The sequence below is a fragment of the Rhincodon typus genome, chromosome 15 (genome assembly GCF_021869965.1).
Source record: "Rhincodon typus isolate 14 chromosome 15, sRhiTyp1.1, whole genome shotgun sequence".
NCBI lineage: Eukaryota > Metazoa > Chordata > Chondrichthyes > Orectolobiformes > Rhincodontidae > Rhincodon > Rhincodon typus.
Window position 1 is genome coordinate 22,630,567 of NC_063346.1, and position 16,673 is coordinate 22,647,239.

The 16,673-nt window shown below is 39.2% G+C and overlaps 1 protein-coding gene across 2 annotated transcripts in view; it reads left to right on the plus strand.

The window, feature by feature from the left end:
* Positions 1–16,673, plus strand: part of zfhx3b (zinc finger homeobox 3b) — a 479,371-nt gene that overhangs the window by 439,242 nt on the left and 23,456 nt on the right. For both annotated transcript variants that reach the window (XM_048605818.1, XM_020527051.2), the window contains 2 exons: positions 8,520–8,644; positions 10,949–11,149. In XM_048605818.1, coding sequence (XP_048461775.1) covers positions 8,520–8,644; positions 10,949–11,149 — 326 coding nt within the window. The remainder of the gene's footprint in view (positions 1–8,519; positions 8,645–10,948; positions 11,150–16,673) is intronic.

A 16,673-nucleotide genomic window follows, 5' to 3' on the forward strand; every position in this document is an offset into this window, starting at 1 on the left:
CAGTACACAACAACCTATTTTGCTGACCAATTCGGAAGCCATAGATTCAGACAAAACTAATTCATTTCACAGTTCCATATCATCGAAGAGTCTTACGTATTTGTGGTCACTTCAGTATTCTTATTTCTAATAATTCAACTGCCCCAGTAGCAGGAATGCAAAGCTACTATGAGAGCTGTTGGTCTTCCTGCTGGCTCTGATTTGACCTGCCTAGGAAGAGATTAAACAATATGTTCTGCTATTTTCATGTGTAGTGCACTTCCATTTTATAGCTAAATTCTTGGATGCAAATGTAACATAGAAATGGACCAAGTTTTCTTTTAATCAAGTTAAGTGGACTTTTTTTTTGTTTGTTTTCCAGTAATCCATATACTGACTGGTCTAGTGTGCCTGTTGCACAATATAAAGCAGCTGTGTTTGCATTGCACCCTCGCACTTATCACATAACAGAGCTTTTTGGACCTATAATTTGTTGATGATGCCTTTGGCACTCTTGGACAACTGCCAACTTCTTTCCATTTGCATTGTGTGGGCTGTGTTGCTGTAAGACAGGGTATTAAAGATGCCATTTACAATCTGCTAATTGGGACAAAGAAATATGTTAACATATGCCACAGACATCACCATATAATATACCTCTAATTATTTTATATTTACTTAACATCAAAGTTGCTGAGTCTAAATTATGCCAGTGTGAAAGTATGAAGCAACATGGACCAATTGTATAGATGACAGCTAAGTGTCGGAGATTAATTTCTGACGTCTAGCCATGGTTCAATGGAGGGGAAGGAGGGTATGTGTGCAGGGGTTGGGGGAAGCAAACATATGATATACCTGTTTATGTCTGTCTTTCATTCAGAATAAAACAATTAATGCCCTCAACCAGACTCATTATATTTTGATTTATTCAAATGTTTTACAATTTTGGTCAGTTCCTTTTTTCTAAGGAAAAGTTAAGAAGCAGAATTTCTGCTTTAAAAGGCCTGATGTAAATATTTTTATACTGTCATGCGGCTCCTGGATGTGAAAAGAGCCAATAAAACATACCATACTAAGGTCAAAACAGTCTGTTAGTTGGTGTGACTTTTACTGTACAGCTGACCTGGCCATATAGCAGCAGGAGTAAGGCTGCCTAATAAATCTCTGCAGTGGTCAAAGAAACAGAAGGGACAGAAGCAGATCAACATATGACTGGATATATAAATCATTGTTTGGAATCAATACAAGTTAGAAGCAACTGGAAAAAGATTTTAAAACTGATTTGCCATTTTTGTCTTCACATTTCTGGACCACCAATCTTGATACATTCTCTGCTAGTGCTAATATCAATGTAATTTCTTTGGTTGAGATTTTATACAGAATCCATAACAATATTTGGCAAGTTATTTTGTCTTGTAAATACTTATGGTAAGACCTGCTTAAATCCTGTTTTTAACTCCTTAGCGGAATGCCATCAGGCTTACTGTAAAGTTTAAGAGTTGTCCAATACTTATTTGAATAATCTGAGCCAGTATCTTTAAAAATAAACTTCTTTCATTCATTTCCTTAAAATATAAACATACTTGTGTTTACTACATGACTACAGCTACTATTGAATTGTATTACTTCATTTTTCAAACAGTTATTAATTACTAATTTTCAATCAAACATAATAGATGAATTTCTAATTCATCAGATGTTTATTTCTTTCAAAAAAGAATTGTTGGTTTTGGTGCAGAAATTGCTGTTCAGTTTTTGAACAATAATCTCTAAGGAGTTAAAAGGCATTCTTCAAACATCCAATTCTGAACTCAATTTTTCCCATTTGATAATGAAAGTTTTTATTGGTTTATGCAGCTTGGTAACTCGAATGAGATCATCAGCAATTGAATCTAGGCTTAGTGTGAGGAATGTTAGTTTAATGGCCCTGTCAAAAACATTAAAAGTTTTAATAATAAATGTGAAAGACAATCTTCAGTCCTAAATTATATTAACTAAACTTATCCATATGTTATACTCAGTGAAACATAAACTTGCACACACTGTAAAAAGCCAAACACTGCAGATGTTGGAATTTTGTATATGGTCTATTTACATACAGCATTTCTAAAAATACTTTGCATAAGCCACACTTACCCACCATAATACTATTATTGGATACTATTCAAAAATGTATTTATCGAAGGGAGCTTGTTTATGTTTTTCGTGGTTTCGGTGTTATTGAGAGACTAATAAATAACTTTTTTATGTCAGTAGTCATGGTAAATCACAGTGTGTACAGTGAGAACTACTGTATGCTTGATACTTAAATAGCCACATTTTGGGCAGAATTTTAATTTGTAATTATTAAATAAGATTGCAATAATGCATGAGAGGAACTCCAGTTAAAGAAATAGAAAACTATGATTCAATATATGGTATACACCATATCAACTTGTTATTTTCTGTTAAATTCCATTAAAGGGCATTCCTTGAGCAAAAATCTGACTTGCAGTGATTGTGTCTGATAAACAGAGTAAGGCCCATAATTACTTTGTAAGAATTTTTCATCTCAACACACAGTGTTCTTTGAGACTGTTGTATGTTGTCTCCTGCTGAATCAGTAAGTTTATGCAGTGAGTAGTCACACAATAGAAGCCACAAGTGCCCTCACTTCATTTTCCTGTCTCTGCAGAGGTATCTGATCTCATCCAACATTTGGATGTGTTGATAGGTCTCAGAGCAGAAGGGCTATTAAGGCCTTACACTCTGTACAACTGTCCTTACTGGATGTACGTTTCTTTTAGATAGCTTGTCAGCCCTCAGTGTCAAAGCACTAACTTGAGTCCTGGACAACTGGGTAATGTACCCCAACAGGAAGTTAATACCACCTTCAGAATGGAAGAATATTGGTGAACATGTGTTGAATGAATGACATTTCAGCACAGTTATGTGGATTAAAATAACTTATGCATGATTTTAGTTATACTTAATTATTCAAAATTTTAACAGTAGGATGGCAACTATTTAGATTCAGTAAGCCAAAGCAGTTTATTGTTTGGATGTTAGATTTATACGTATTAAAAAGTTTGGCCAATTCCCAGATTAGTCTTCAGGTGAACAAAATCATATCAAAAGTCATTAAGAAATTATGTGAAAGAAGGTCTTACGACTTATTTAAATACAGTTAGAATACCACTTTCACTTGAGAAAAATGATCATACTCATTTGCCCTCCTCTCAGCCACCCACTGAAATCTTTGCCTCCAAGCCCTGGAACAGAGTTAGCTGAGCCCTAGGACATTGCCTTTTCATTATATAATGAACCAATGCTGAAGTTAGCAAATAATCCCATTTTATGAGCAGCAAACTGGTTTCATAAAACATTCTTGTAACATTAAAATTTAAATTGCCTTCTCTGAGTTCCATATCTCCACGGAATTATCTCTCAGTAAAACTTGGGGGCAAATCTATTAGTTGGCTTATATGGCGACAAGCTGATATTCAAAAGAATTAGAGACTTGGTCGCAGGGGATACATTCTGTAATTTTAGATATTTAACTAAAAGTATGATTTTTCTTCTCAATTATTTAAGTGCTATCATCTAAAATTGCACATAAAATATTCTTCAGAAAAAAAATTGTAGTGTTCAGGCCAATGAACTTCAGCAATAAACTGAAAAATTATAGCTAATATACACACAAAATTAGAACATCCAAAGAACTGCACAGGATTTGATCAATGGGTGTCCAATACAAAGTTTAAAAAATGATGCATTGACATTTCAGCAATTAGAAATGAATTTCTGAACCTCCCATCCTTGGAGACCTATTGGAAGGACAAAGCCTGATGTATACAGACCAAACATGTTTCTCCAAATCTGCTGAGTTAACTGATCTTGACCAAAAATTAGCTGAAAACAATATTAGACTGATATTCCCAATGTTTGTAAGAGGAAGGTTCCTTTTGGATAACAGTCAAAAGTAGAATCCTTGTCTTACTTCATTTCTTCATATACATACAATGGTTGGTATAGTGCTTCACTTGTTATTTCTGGAACCAGCAAATTTAGCAGAGACCAGGAACCAAACTTCTTGTAATAATGTGCAGGTTAATTTCACATCAAGTGATGCATTTACCCATGGACCCATCAGAAAAGTACATTTAACCTGCAACAACTGTTTCTTCCCTATAAGAGTAACTCTTTCGGGACCTATTATTTGCGGCATTAAGTAATATTTCAACTAAAATCTGCATACTTGTGAATCTGAGCAAACCCAAAATGATGGGAAGAACCTAAAGCAAGAAAGAAGAAATAATTATTTAAACCATCATGCCAATTTTCACTATGAGCCACCATTTTATCCATCATGGACTCTCCTTAATATAAATGCCAATATGTAAATTACACATGCACGTATATGTTTAAGAAGACCTGTTTGGAAGTGGGAATTGAACAATATATAGTTGAGTTTGTTCAATGAGGAAAGGAACTTACCTGAACAGTGTGCAAGGAAACAGTCTGCAGTACATCAGAAAACCAATTATATCAAAGGGGCTGGAGACAGAAAATTCAGCTTATTACTCTACTGGTACTGGGGCTCCCAGCCCCATAGCATTATTTAAAGAGGCTAACCAACCATCTTATTAGTGATGTGCTACTATTTTAGTTTTGCTGATACATTGTTAATAGAACTAATGTGCCCCATATTATTGGAAGAGACTTTTGAAATTGAGTTGAGTGGCCTGTTGGGGGAAAGCCTACTTTCCACTATGGGCTTTCGGATGATGAAGGGTCTAGGCCCAAAACGTTGACTTTCTTGCTCCTCTGATGCTGCCGGACCTGCTGTGTTCCTCCAGCTCCACACTGTATTGACTGGGCTATAATTACAATTCTTTTCAGGCTGTAACCTGATTTGGAGAAGGAACACAGGTTGCAGAGCGTGAAAGCTATGTGCAGAGAGAGGAGGAGAACCCTCAGTAGAAGACGATACCATTCCAAGGATCTTTAAGGAGCACTTCATCAAACTTTGCTTCCTTTTAACCTGGAATTCTAGTTTCATAGCAGTGCTCAAAAGTCATAGTCAAGGTAACTATCACTCTCCAATTCAGTGGCAGTGGATCCTTCCAGGCAACAGCATTGTGTTCTCAGTCCACTGATGACTGGGACCTGTATGGGAGGAAGGACTTCATTATTTTCTCACTGATCAGAGAGAAGCAGGAGGAAAGAGCACATAGACTGGCAGAATTCTCAATGATACATGGTGCACTTGACTCTGGGTGAGTCATAGAGACATTGGACTATGAGCAGTAGTTAGCTCTTGGCCCTTGGAGCCTACACTACTATTTGATAAAGTTGTGGCTGGCTGTGGTCTCAACTCTACTTATGTCTACCACCCATAACGCTTAACTCCCTTGTCTATCAAAAATCTATCTAACTCAGCCTTGAATAAGTTCAATGATGCAGTCTCTGTTGATTTCTGGGAAAAAGAATTGCAGGACCAAAAGTCCTCTAGGAGAAAATATTCTCATCTCAATTTTAAATGGAAGACATCTTATTTTAAAATATGTCCCATCGTTCTCGTCTCTCCCACAAGGGGAAAGTCTCCCAGCATCCACTCTATCAAGGTCGCTCAGGATCTTTTATGTTTCAATAAGATCACCTCTCATTCTTCCAAACTCCAATGCACATAGGCTCAATCTGTTCAAACTTTCTTTATAAATTCTTCATTCCAGGAATAAACGGAGTGAACTTGAACTGCTTCTTTTGCAAATAAGAAGACCAAAACTGTATGCAGTACTCTAGACGTGACCTCACCAAGGTTCTGTGCAGCTGCAGTAAAACTTTCCCATTTTTATATTCCATTGGCCTCACAATAAACATCAATATTTCATGTGTCTTCCAAATCACTTGCTGTTCCTGCATGCTGTATTCGTGTACCAGCGCAATCAGATCCCTCTGTACCAGTGAATCCTCCAATCTTCCTCCATTTAAATACTATATTGCCTCTGTATTCTTTGTGCTAGTTCACAAAATTACATTTCCCACATTAAACTCCATCTGCCAATTTTTATGTCCATTCGTGCAACCTGTTATATCTTCTATAAACTTTTTACCTCCTCTTGACAGTGTATTTTCCTATCTATCTCATTGTGATCAGCAAATGCAGGTCCCTTTATCCAAATGATTAATATAGATTGTAATTAGCCACATATTTAGAGGGAGATGTTCCTTTACTGCTTGGACTACCGTTCTGTGAACATCCAGTAATTAAGCGACCTCCATGATCCCTATCATGAGCATGCAGGCCTTGTCACCTTTGGAGGCAGCTTTGAGAGGAAGAAGAAGGATATAGGCATTTCAGCTTCAGGCAGGTTGTCCATACATAGATGCACTCAGATTTCAGTTCCTCTGACATGTGATTGTCCACATCACAATTCCCCACCTTTCAATCTTACAAACAGCATTTTATTGAAAGAAATGGCAACAGCAAGAATACATTTATAATACCTCCACTAATACATACAACAATGACATTTCACCCTATTGGCACCTTTATTAAAAGTGCCTTTGCCTGTCCCTGTGCTCACTTTCAGTGTGCTACCCCAAGTGGCTATAGCATGGGTGGCAAGCTGCCGATTGTAACTGAGGTGATCACAGGACCATGTCGAGTAACTCTAAGCTTTGTGGGCCCACCTTCAGACTGCGCCACGTTGTTGCAGCTCGTTCACACCTGACGACTTGTCAAATGGTCATCTTGATTCTGTACTACTTCTGAGTGTCACTGTCTGAGCTGATGGTAAGGATTGTCAAATGAAGTAATGCTGCTTCTTCATCAGAGGTCTGCAGTTGTTCTGAACCTTCATAATGAGGCTGCAGTGGCCTGCCAGGCACCAGTTCTTGGCCATCTGAAAGCAGAAGGGGAGTGTTGGGGGTGAGTGAAATGGGGATTGGCAAAAAGCAGGAGGTGCACAGTCACACAATCTGTAGCTTGCATATGGCTTGTCAGTGGCATAAGGCAAGAAGATACTGTCATCCTGAATATTCTGAACAATGCCAGATTTAACTTCTCAAAGGCAATTAGGAATGGGCAACATTCCAAGCTACATCCATGAGAAAAGAAGAAGAAGAAACAACTGGCCCCATGTTGCAAGCACCATCTCCTCCCTGCAGTAATGGACTTCCTTTTCTTGTAAGAGAGATGGAAGATGTCAGTGAATGTTCTGCAATGTGTTTGAGTGACATACCTGAAACAGTTGTATCACTGGAGATATGAGGAAGCAGCTTGAGGCAGCAGTATTGCTACACCTAAGAAGAAGAAGTGGAATATGTGAATGGTAAACATTTCCTCATATCTGATGAGTTTCAAATAAGGGTAAGGTACATTAAGCTGCACGACATGTTAGTGGGGCAGCGAACAGGAGAGGTCAGATACCAACGTTTTCACGGATCTTGGAAACCAGCAGGAGGCCATTGTTTCCATCTGACTGCAGCTGAATTCTGAGAACTGATGTCCCTGGCTCCCTGCTCCCATCCTCTTCTTGCTGTGTCTAGAGTGTCTCTTGGCCACTTGAGAAGCAGTGGAGTGTTTCCTCCATTCCATCACTAATCCCTCCAGTGCTGCATCAGAAAGCTGAGAAATCCTCGGATGCAAGAATCTTTAAGGGAGGCAGACTACCTTTCAGAGGTCTTGGCTAGCTGGAGCACATCCTGCTGGGCCACCTGTTGAGCACGTAGCATGAATCAGACAGGAATACTGAAGCCATTTAGCTGAGCTGGCAATGCAAAGTTTAAGTGCTGTGTACTCCCAAAGGGGTAATTACTCATCACAATCCCTGTGTATGAAAACCAGCTTCTTGCCCAAAAACTTTATTCCAAAGGCCCTACTAATTACACATTTATAATTGCAAGCTGTTGCATTACTGCTGTCTGAATCATCATCAACTGGGTTGAGTTTAGACCTGGTCATTAATGCTTACATTTGATTCGTTCAGTATTCTGTGAAGGAGAGGGGAATACTTTGGAAGTATATTTTTATAAAAAATAAATTTACTTTAATGTGTGAATGTGCAGGTCTTATAATTCAGTTCAATGAATGTGAAGCTGGAATGTGATTGTATATGAGAACATAAGTACTGTTTTTAACAAATTCGTATTGTCTATAACTACATCAGTGTTAAATTCAGTTAATGCTATGCTTTTGAAGTTTGGGCACAGCACATGCCACACAATATCTCATTATTTGCTATTAATTGCATGTTATTTCAATGGATTAAACTATATCTACTAAAAGAAATTGGCCTTGCCTGGTTTGAAAGAAATCGGTCTGACAATCAAAATTAGTTAGGATCTCAGCACATCCGATGAAGAAATGTTTAGGGGTTTTTTTTTTGAGAATACCCAAACTTTATGTTGTACCTTCAAGTGGTACGTTTACATTTCACAGCTGGTAGATTTTTTTTTTTATGTGCTGACACCACATAGGTGGGATTTATATGGTCTTTTATAATCATTAAATTGGATGGCTCAGACCTAAACTCACAAATTCCCTTTGCTTACAGTACCTATAGGAGACAAAGAACAACAGGACTCAGCAAATGCAAAACGACCATCACTACCAGGAAGCATGGAGTCGCCTCTTTCTTCGAAAAGGCCACGGACGTCGGAAGAAACAAACACAGAGCAGGTATATGTCAAAGATACTCATAACTCTGACATCATTATTCTTCAAGTTACCACAGAATAAATAAACTATCTAGCTTGAGTACATTTTAGTCAATTTCTATATACAATGTCCATGTACAAGTTTATTTTATGCCACATAATTGTTATAAGTTATCTTTTAATGTGGCACTTCAAACACCTTTTGTTCAGAAGGAGCTTTGGTGTATGATGTTTCCAATTTCAATTGTAGCCATTGCCAATTATGCAATGTCTGTCTGACGTATTTTAACTCCCCATTCTCCAACTCATTATCTTGACACAGTTCTGTCTTCACACAGTTAGTGAAATTCTTGGCAAAGAACTTATTTCTTGAGGACTCTGAATACCCATTATCTTGGCTCAGTTCTCTCTTCACACGGTTAGTGAAATTCTTGGCAAAGAACTTATTTCTTGAGGACTCTGAATACAGTCGACTGTTGACCATTACATCTTTCTAGTCCTTATAAATGATTTTGGAGATCGATTCAAAATCCTGTTCAAAAGGGCGTTTGGGAACTTTGAAAACTAGTAGAAGGATGTTGGAAGCAGGTAGTGATTCCACAGGTAACTGAGAGGGAAGGGGTGTTGGTTGGTATTTCACACGTGGATCATTCATCACATTCATAGCAGCTTAGATGGGAGTTGGGAAGGGGAGGTAGCTTGTGGCCTGCAATTTTGAATCATTGTTTCTCTTTTGGATGCTGATAAACTTGAAATACATTGTGGTTTTACTGTGGATTCCCTGCATTTGCATCTTAGGAATTATCTCAAATATCTTTTAACACATGACATTCAGATGGTTCATGTAGTTGGACATGAGGTCAGTGCTCCCCTTGCTTCAGATGGACCTATGAAGTCCCAGGGCACTATATGAAGGACAGCAATGAGTCCCACAATAGCCCAGTCAAAATTTCTCCCTTAATCAACACTGGCAAAACTAAACTACCCCACTATTCAATATGTCGTGCAAAATACTTTCCACCTTTACTACTTAACAGGTCACTGAATTTCTTGATAACTTGTTCAATAAAAGTGAAACGTGACTTAAAGAAAAATATGGGAAAATCTGGGAAGGAAGCTGAGATAACGTGAATTGATAAGCTAGCTTTAACACTTTCTGAAACTGTTTACACTAGAGGATATGGATGCTCAAATGTTGGTATATTCAAGGCTTGAGCTCAATAATTCTTTGATCTCTCAAGGAATCAGGGTTATAGTTACAGCTTCCTTGCACTGTTTGGAATAAAGCAACACCCACCTGTAGTTCAAAGAATAATTGACAATGACCTGCTTTTGGGCAGAGAAATTGAGAAGAGAAGAAATGCTCAAAAGGCCACAGTCAGAGGACAACAAATATATCAGAGCGTTCAGTAATTAGAGTAGATTATAGAGATAGGGAGAGGTTATGGAAAGATTTGAAAACAAGAATAAGAATCTTAAACTCAAGGTGTTTCTTGTTCGGGAACTAGTTTGGGTCGACCAGCAATAAGTAAACAGTGAAAGGGCCTTGTTGCAAGTTAAGAAGTGGGCAATAGATTTTTTGATGATTTCAGGTTTATAGAGAATAGAACATGGAAGACCGTCTAAAAGTGTTTTGGAATAGTCAGGTTTAGAGGTGGCCATCATTAGACTCAAGCACCCTGCTCAGTAGTCAGAAGTCAAAGCTCTGGTCTCCTGGCTCACAAGAGCACTTCAGCCAATGTTAGATCTATATTTAGGCTTGACCAGTGTCTCAATTAGTGAGTGTAAATCAAATGGATGGGAAAGAAGGAAAGCAAGAGAATCAGAAAGGGTGAGAAATTTACAGGAAGAATATTCTTCCCTGGGAAGCGGTAGTCCAATATCAGCAAGTGCCTTCAGGAGTGGAGGAAAAAAAAAGTAAATTAAAGAAAAGGAAAGCGCAAAGGACATGACTGAGAAGTAATTAAAATGCAGGAATTGCTATGCTGATACATTCTGTCATAATGCTGAAGAAAGGTGCAGACAAATCTTGATGTTTCCCAGCCAGTAAAGATATTTGGAAAGATTTGACCACAACTCTCTCATGTTCCACCCGGAAGCACGTATACAAACTTCATTTATAGCAGGTCAGGAACAACTTTCTTTATTAGGGTGCTGGATGAATCTGAGCTTTTGGATGTGAAAGAAATGGGAGGATTATGGGTAGTTAGAAAAGAGAATTTTGAGGAAAAGACACGATGTTAAGTATCTCCTATCACCTAAACTGTTTGAGACTGTTTATAATAGTGTTATAGAATGTTTACGAGTTGTTTTGTTTTTCCCACAGATGTATCAATGTCCATACTGCAAATACAGCAATACTGACGTAAACCGCATCAGGATGCATGTGTTATCTCAACATTCTGTGCAGCCCATGCTGCGCTGCCCTCTCTGTCAGGACATGCTGAACAACAAGATCCACCTACAGTTACACCTGACTCACTTGCACAGTGTGGCACCTGACTGTGTTGAAAAACTCATTGTGGCAGTAAGTATCTAAAAAATTATACGCAGAATTAATATGTGACTTCAAACTTTCTCATCCTCTCTCGCCCCCCTCAGAGGCTTATACTTCTGCATCAATTCTCTGGCTATATTAGTATGTCTGTTTAGTGCAGTAAGTTGAAATAATAAATCTTTGAAACATAAAGCTTTAATAGCAAAGGCGGAAATCCAAACTATAAGATACATTTCTGCCTTTGGTGTTGCACTTTAGAAATGAGGAGATGTTCCCATTATCTGAAATAACTAAAGGATTTGCAGTAATGCAACACCCACATTATTCAATATCTAATATTTCAGTCATACATTTTTCCATTAACCTGTATTTCAACTCTAGAATTAGGAAGATTCAGGATAGAAAGGGAGATGAAAGGTGCCCCATACCACTGCTATCCAATGTGCATGCTTGATCGGCTGGAGCAGGAAATTCCACCTTAACATTAATTTGCTTAGCAAAGTACTGGAGTCAGTCATCAATAGCAACAAAAGAGACAATTCCAAATCACTGCGATTGTCTAAACTTATCTATCAATTTCATCTTAACAATGAGTAGATTTAAGAGTATTAGCTGCAAAGAGAAGCCAAAGTTGTAGAGTAAGTAACTCGGTGGAGCTTCTAATGTAGCAAGAATTGTTGGCAATTCCATATTTCAGGCCAGCATGTATCTCTCTGTAACCCAAAGCTGAGTCAGTTCTTTTTATAATACTTCAAGGGAGAATGTAGGAGTGAAAAAAAAAGTAATAAAATGTTATCTGATTTGTCTGTCTAATTAAGGAAGCATGCATTTTCTATTAATTACCTTATTTAATTGTCACTGATTTTGTTACCTCACTGTAAGACAGAGATTTTGTACAATAATATTTTTATGATGCTCTAGCTTAAAGATAATCTGTACATGTAAAACATGAATATTTGACCTGTAAGGCCCTGCATGTTTTGGTGTTAAGTGACTTACTTAAAACAGTCTAATTGGGCTTTATGCAGCTACTATAGAATTATCAGTGAAGTGCTTTTGCAGCAGTGGAAATGTCAATTAGCGACTGACGAAGCGGGAGTCTTGGACAGAATAAGTGATTTTTGTAAACAAAAGACTCAGGTATACAGTAATAGAGTGACACTCTCAGATGACTTGTGCAGCGAAGTTTTAAGAACTAGTGCAAAGTGACAAAATAATGAGAAATCGTGTCAATGCTTCTGAAGGCAATTGGATCAGCAGTTAGTTTGTCAGTTTGGGAGTTTAAAAGGTGTTGCATATGTGTAACATAAACTTTGAACCGAAAGAAAAATGCTAAATAAATACATAAAAGAATTTGTGCTTGTAAAAGGGAAGTCCTGCTATTCTGAAACACAGTAAAGTGACCACTTAACTCAGAAAATATATTTTGCCATTCACCATAATGTAGCATTATATTTGTCAGATGGAGAAAAAGCAGCTTCGTTGATGATTTGGCAGTCAGATTTTCAGAGCCTGTAATATAGTTGTTATGGTTACTGTTTCCTGCTTATGCTGCAGAGCTCCCGGCATTACTAAAAGTCTTAAGCAACTCCTTTTAATGAAAGTATGCAGTACACTTAATCCACTTGCTTGCATGTGAGCTCTCAAAGGCCTCAAATGGCATCTCTGAACCGCATATGACATGTTTAGAATGTTTTAGTTTTTTTAATGAGAATAATACAAACCTTCTGGGAGTTTATTTTCCCCTGCTTTGCTCCTTCCTTCATAACTCTGATTGCACGTTGCAGACATTTTCAATATCAATATTCAAAAACTAAACACAACAAAAAGATGAAGACAGCATTCAAAAAAAAGTGAAGTCCTTTTACTATAATGCACTTTATTGCATGAATATTAATTGATTACTGATAGCGATTCTGAGATATACATTGGGATTTTCATTCCTCAGTAAAACATTTTGGCTTTGAAAATTAATAATTTGGAAACACTATTGCCATTTTTACCTCTAAAATTCAAGTGCAGTGCATCTTAAAGCTAATGTATTTCTTCATGAAGTACATTTACCTTTCAGCCTGAGGGCATACATAACGCAAGATGCTTGTATCACTGCATTAGCATCTGGAAGGATCAACCAATGCATCGACCCCCAAGCTGTTTAATGCAATATGTAGCTAAGTTGAAGAACTGCTGAATTTTTTCTTGCTATATATAAAATATTGAATGCATCTCTGCAGTATTCACTTTTTTGTACCGCTGTGATAGTCTCTCTGGCTTCCTGCATATGACTCTTCTGTAGTCACAAGCCCAAAGTGAGTGTGCCAAATTCATTGAGATCAGTGGGCCGAGCAAACTAGTAAATAAAAATGGATCACCCCAGCCATCTTCCTTGTGAGCTCACAAGTTTATTTGGTGTTTCTGTCAGCTGCAGTGGGAACCATGGCACCAAGTTGACAATACAGCTGTATAAAATCCATTACAGTGTGATGTGTTTTGTACATTGCAGGTCGCCTTAAAACTAGTAACAGGAAAATGAGATAACAAGGCGTAGAGCTGGATGAACACAGCAGGCCAGGCAGCATCAGAGGAGCAGGATAGCTGACGTTTCGGGCCTGGAAACTTCTTCAGAAATGGGGGAGAGGATGGGGCTCTGCAATAAATAGAGAGGGGGGAGGCAATGATAGAAGGTAGATAGTGGAGCAGATAGGTGGAGAGAAGACAGACAGGTCAAGGAGACGGGGATGAAGCTAGTAGAGGTGAGTGTAGGTAGGAAGTGGGGGTGGGGGTTGGTCAGTGAGGTGGGAGGAGCGGATAGGTGGAAGAGAAGATGGACAGGTCAAGGAGGCAGGGACAAGAGGGGGTGCTAGTCTTGGGATGAGGTTGGGGGTGGGGAGATTTTGAAGCTCGTAAAGTCCACATTGAGACCATTGGGTTGTAGGGTTCCAAGGCAGAATATGAGGTGCTGTTCCTCCAGTTTTTGGGTAGCATCATTGTGACCAAAGAGGTGCATTTGCCCTGTACTGTCATGTTATGCAATGGCAAGTCTAGTACAGCCTGCTGTCTGGTTGGCTCCAGAATGGGCTGTTCTAAGAAACCATCTCAAAGGAGGAGGCCCAGGATGGACATGTTGTCCAGGGAGTGGGAGGGGGAGTTGAAGTGGTTCGCGACTGGGAGATGTTATCGTTTGTCATGAACCGAGCATAGGTGCTCCACAAAGCGGTCTCTGAGCCTCCTCTTGGTCTCCCCGATGTAGAGGAGGCCACATCGGGAACAGCAGATACAATATACCACATTAGTGGATGTGCAGGTGAACATCTTTTTAATGTGGAAGGTTTTCTTGGGGCCTGGGATGGAGGTGATGGGGGGTGGGTGTAGGGGTAGGTGTAGCACCTCCTGCGGTTGCAGGGAAAGGTGACGGGTGTGGTGGGGCTATAGGGGTGTGTGGAGTGGACGAGGGAGTCGCGGAGAGAGCGGTTCCTCCGGAAGGCAGATGAGGGTGGGGAGGGAAATATATCCTTGGTAGTAGGGTCGGATTGCAGGTGGCGGAAGTGGCGGAGAATGATGCATTGAATCCGGAGGTTCATGGGGTGATACATGAAGACAAGGGGGATTCTGTTTTTGTTTCTATTGTGGGGAGGGGGTATGAGGGCTGAGGTGCGGGAAACGCAAGAGATGCGGTCGAGAGCATTTTTGACCGCTGTGGGGGGGATATTGCGGTGTTTGAAAAACGAGGACATATGGGATGTCCAGGAGTGGAATGCCTTATCTTGGGAGCAGATGTGGTGGAGGCAAAGGAATTGGGAATAGGGGATCGCATCCTTGCAGGAAGGTGGGTGAGAGGAGGTGTAGTCTAGGTAGCTGTGGGAGTCGGTGGGCTTGAAATAGATATCAGTTTCCAGGTGGTAACCAGAGATGGAGACAGAGAGGTTCAGAAGGAGGGAGAGGTATCAGAGATGGTCCAGGTGAACTTAAGGTTGGGGTGGAAGGTGTTGGTGAAGTGGATGAACTGTTCGAGCTCCTCTTGGGAGCACGAGGCAGCGCCGATACAGTCATCAATGTAACGGAGGAAGCGGTGGGGGATAGTGCCAGTGTAGCTTCGGAAGAGGGACTGTTCCATGTATCCTACAAAGAGGCAGGCATAGCTTGGGCTCATGCAGGTACCTATGGCCACTCCCTTTGTCTGTAGGAAGTGGGAGGAGTTGAAGGAGAAGTTGTTAAGGGTAAGGACGAGTTTGGTTAGGTGGATAAGGGTGTCGGTGGAGGGGGACTGGTTGGGCCTGCGGGAGAGGAAGAAGGGGAGGGCTTTTAGGCCATCTGCATGGGGAATGCAAGTGTACACTGTCTCTAACAGGAAAGTGATGTTTAACATATGAAATTGAGTTCATCAGATTTCAAAGGTAGATATTGCTAATTTGTTCAAAAACTGTAAAAGCAAAGCAGTTTAGTGCCATATAGTTTCATGTTTCATTGTTTCACAGCAACAGTAGAATAATCCAATACTGGGCAACTATTGAGCAATATGAAAGCATAATACCTTGGTTAGGATAGATTGAATGAAAACTGGTGATGTGCATCATGCTGCACAATTCTTACATTGAAATTCAGCTGTGACGTTTACTGGAGCTTCAACAGGACATTATGATGTCAGAACTAGGCTAATAAAATAGCAAATGAGCAACAGATTAATTTTTGTTTAATTATGAACTTTTAATCACATTGTAAATTAAATAAGTGCCATCTGAGCAATATGGATATCTCAGCTCAGAGATCTGGATTTGAAATCACATGGGTCTCTCGTTGGGAGCATTTATAAATATGCAGCAAGTCATTTTAGGAACAGATGAGAACCTGCCAGTCACTGATCACTTCCTGCAATATTTCAACATGCTTCATTTGGGGTTAACTAGATTGCACGCTGATAGCACTTGAAGAGTCCTCCCTGCCCACTTTTCCAAAAGAGGATTGTATAGCAGATATAAACTTGCTTGGAAAGATAAACTGATGAGGTAAAACCTTAGTAATTGTGCACGTTCCAGCTATGATTCAGAATCCAAAGCAAACTCCTATCTGTATGTTTCACCAAACTAATGGGTGGCTATATGGGGGCTGCTGAAAGAATGATGAGTTTAACCATCAATTTGTTTTAAGATTGTCAGCTTTCCCATAGCTTTAGCAATACATGCATGGACACATATTCGTGATTGCATAATCCCTTAATTCCAAGGATGTTCACATGGAAAAAAGGTTTTAGATTTCTGAAATCTGTGTAAAGAAATGTTATTTCTTTAAATTCTCTGCATAAAGGTATTCGTTTGTCTGTCTTGCTCAAATGCAGGTAATGAAGATGATCATGCTTCATTAAACAGGAGCCCTGTGAGATGACAGCCATTTTGAACTATGTTTGCCAATTAAATCATCTAAATTAAAAGTGACCTTGGAATTTCTCTGGTAGTTGCCAGCTGATAGCTAAAGAAGCAGTTTTTATACCCAAGTAAATCAACTTCTAAATGTAAATGAGTGTACGACAAATACCTTCAAAAAATGCTTAACCTCTTCC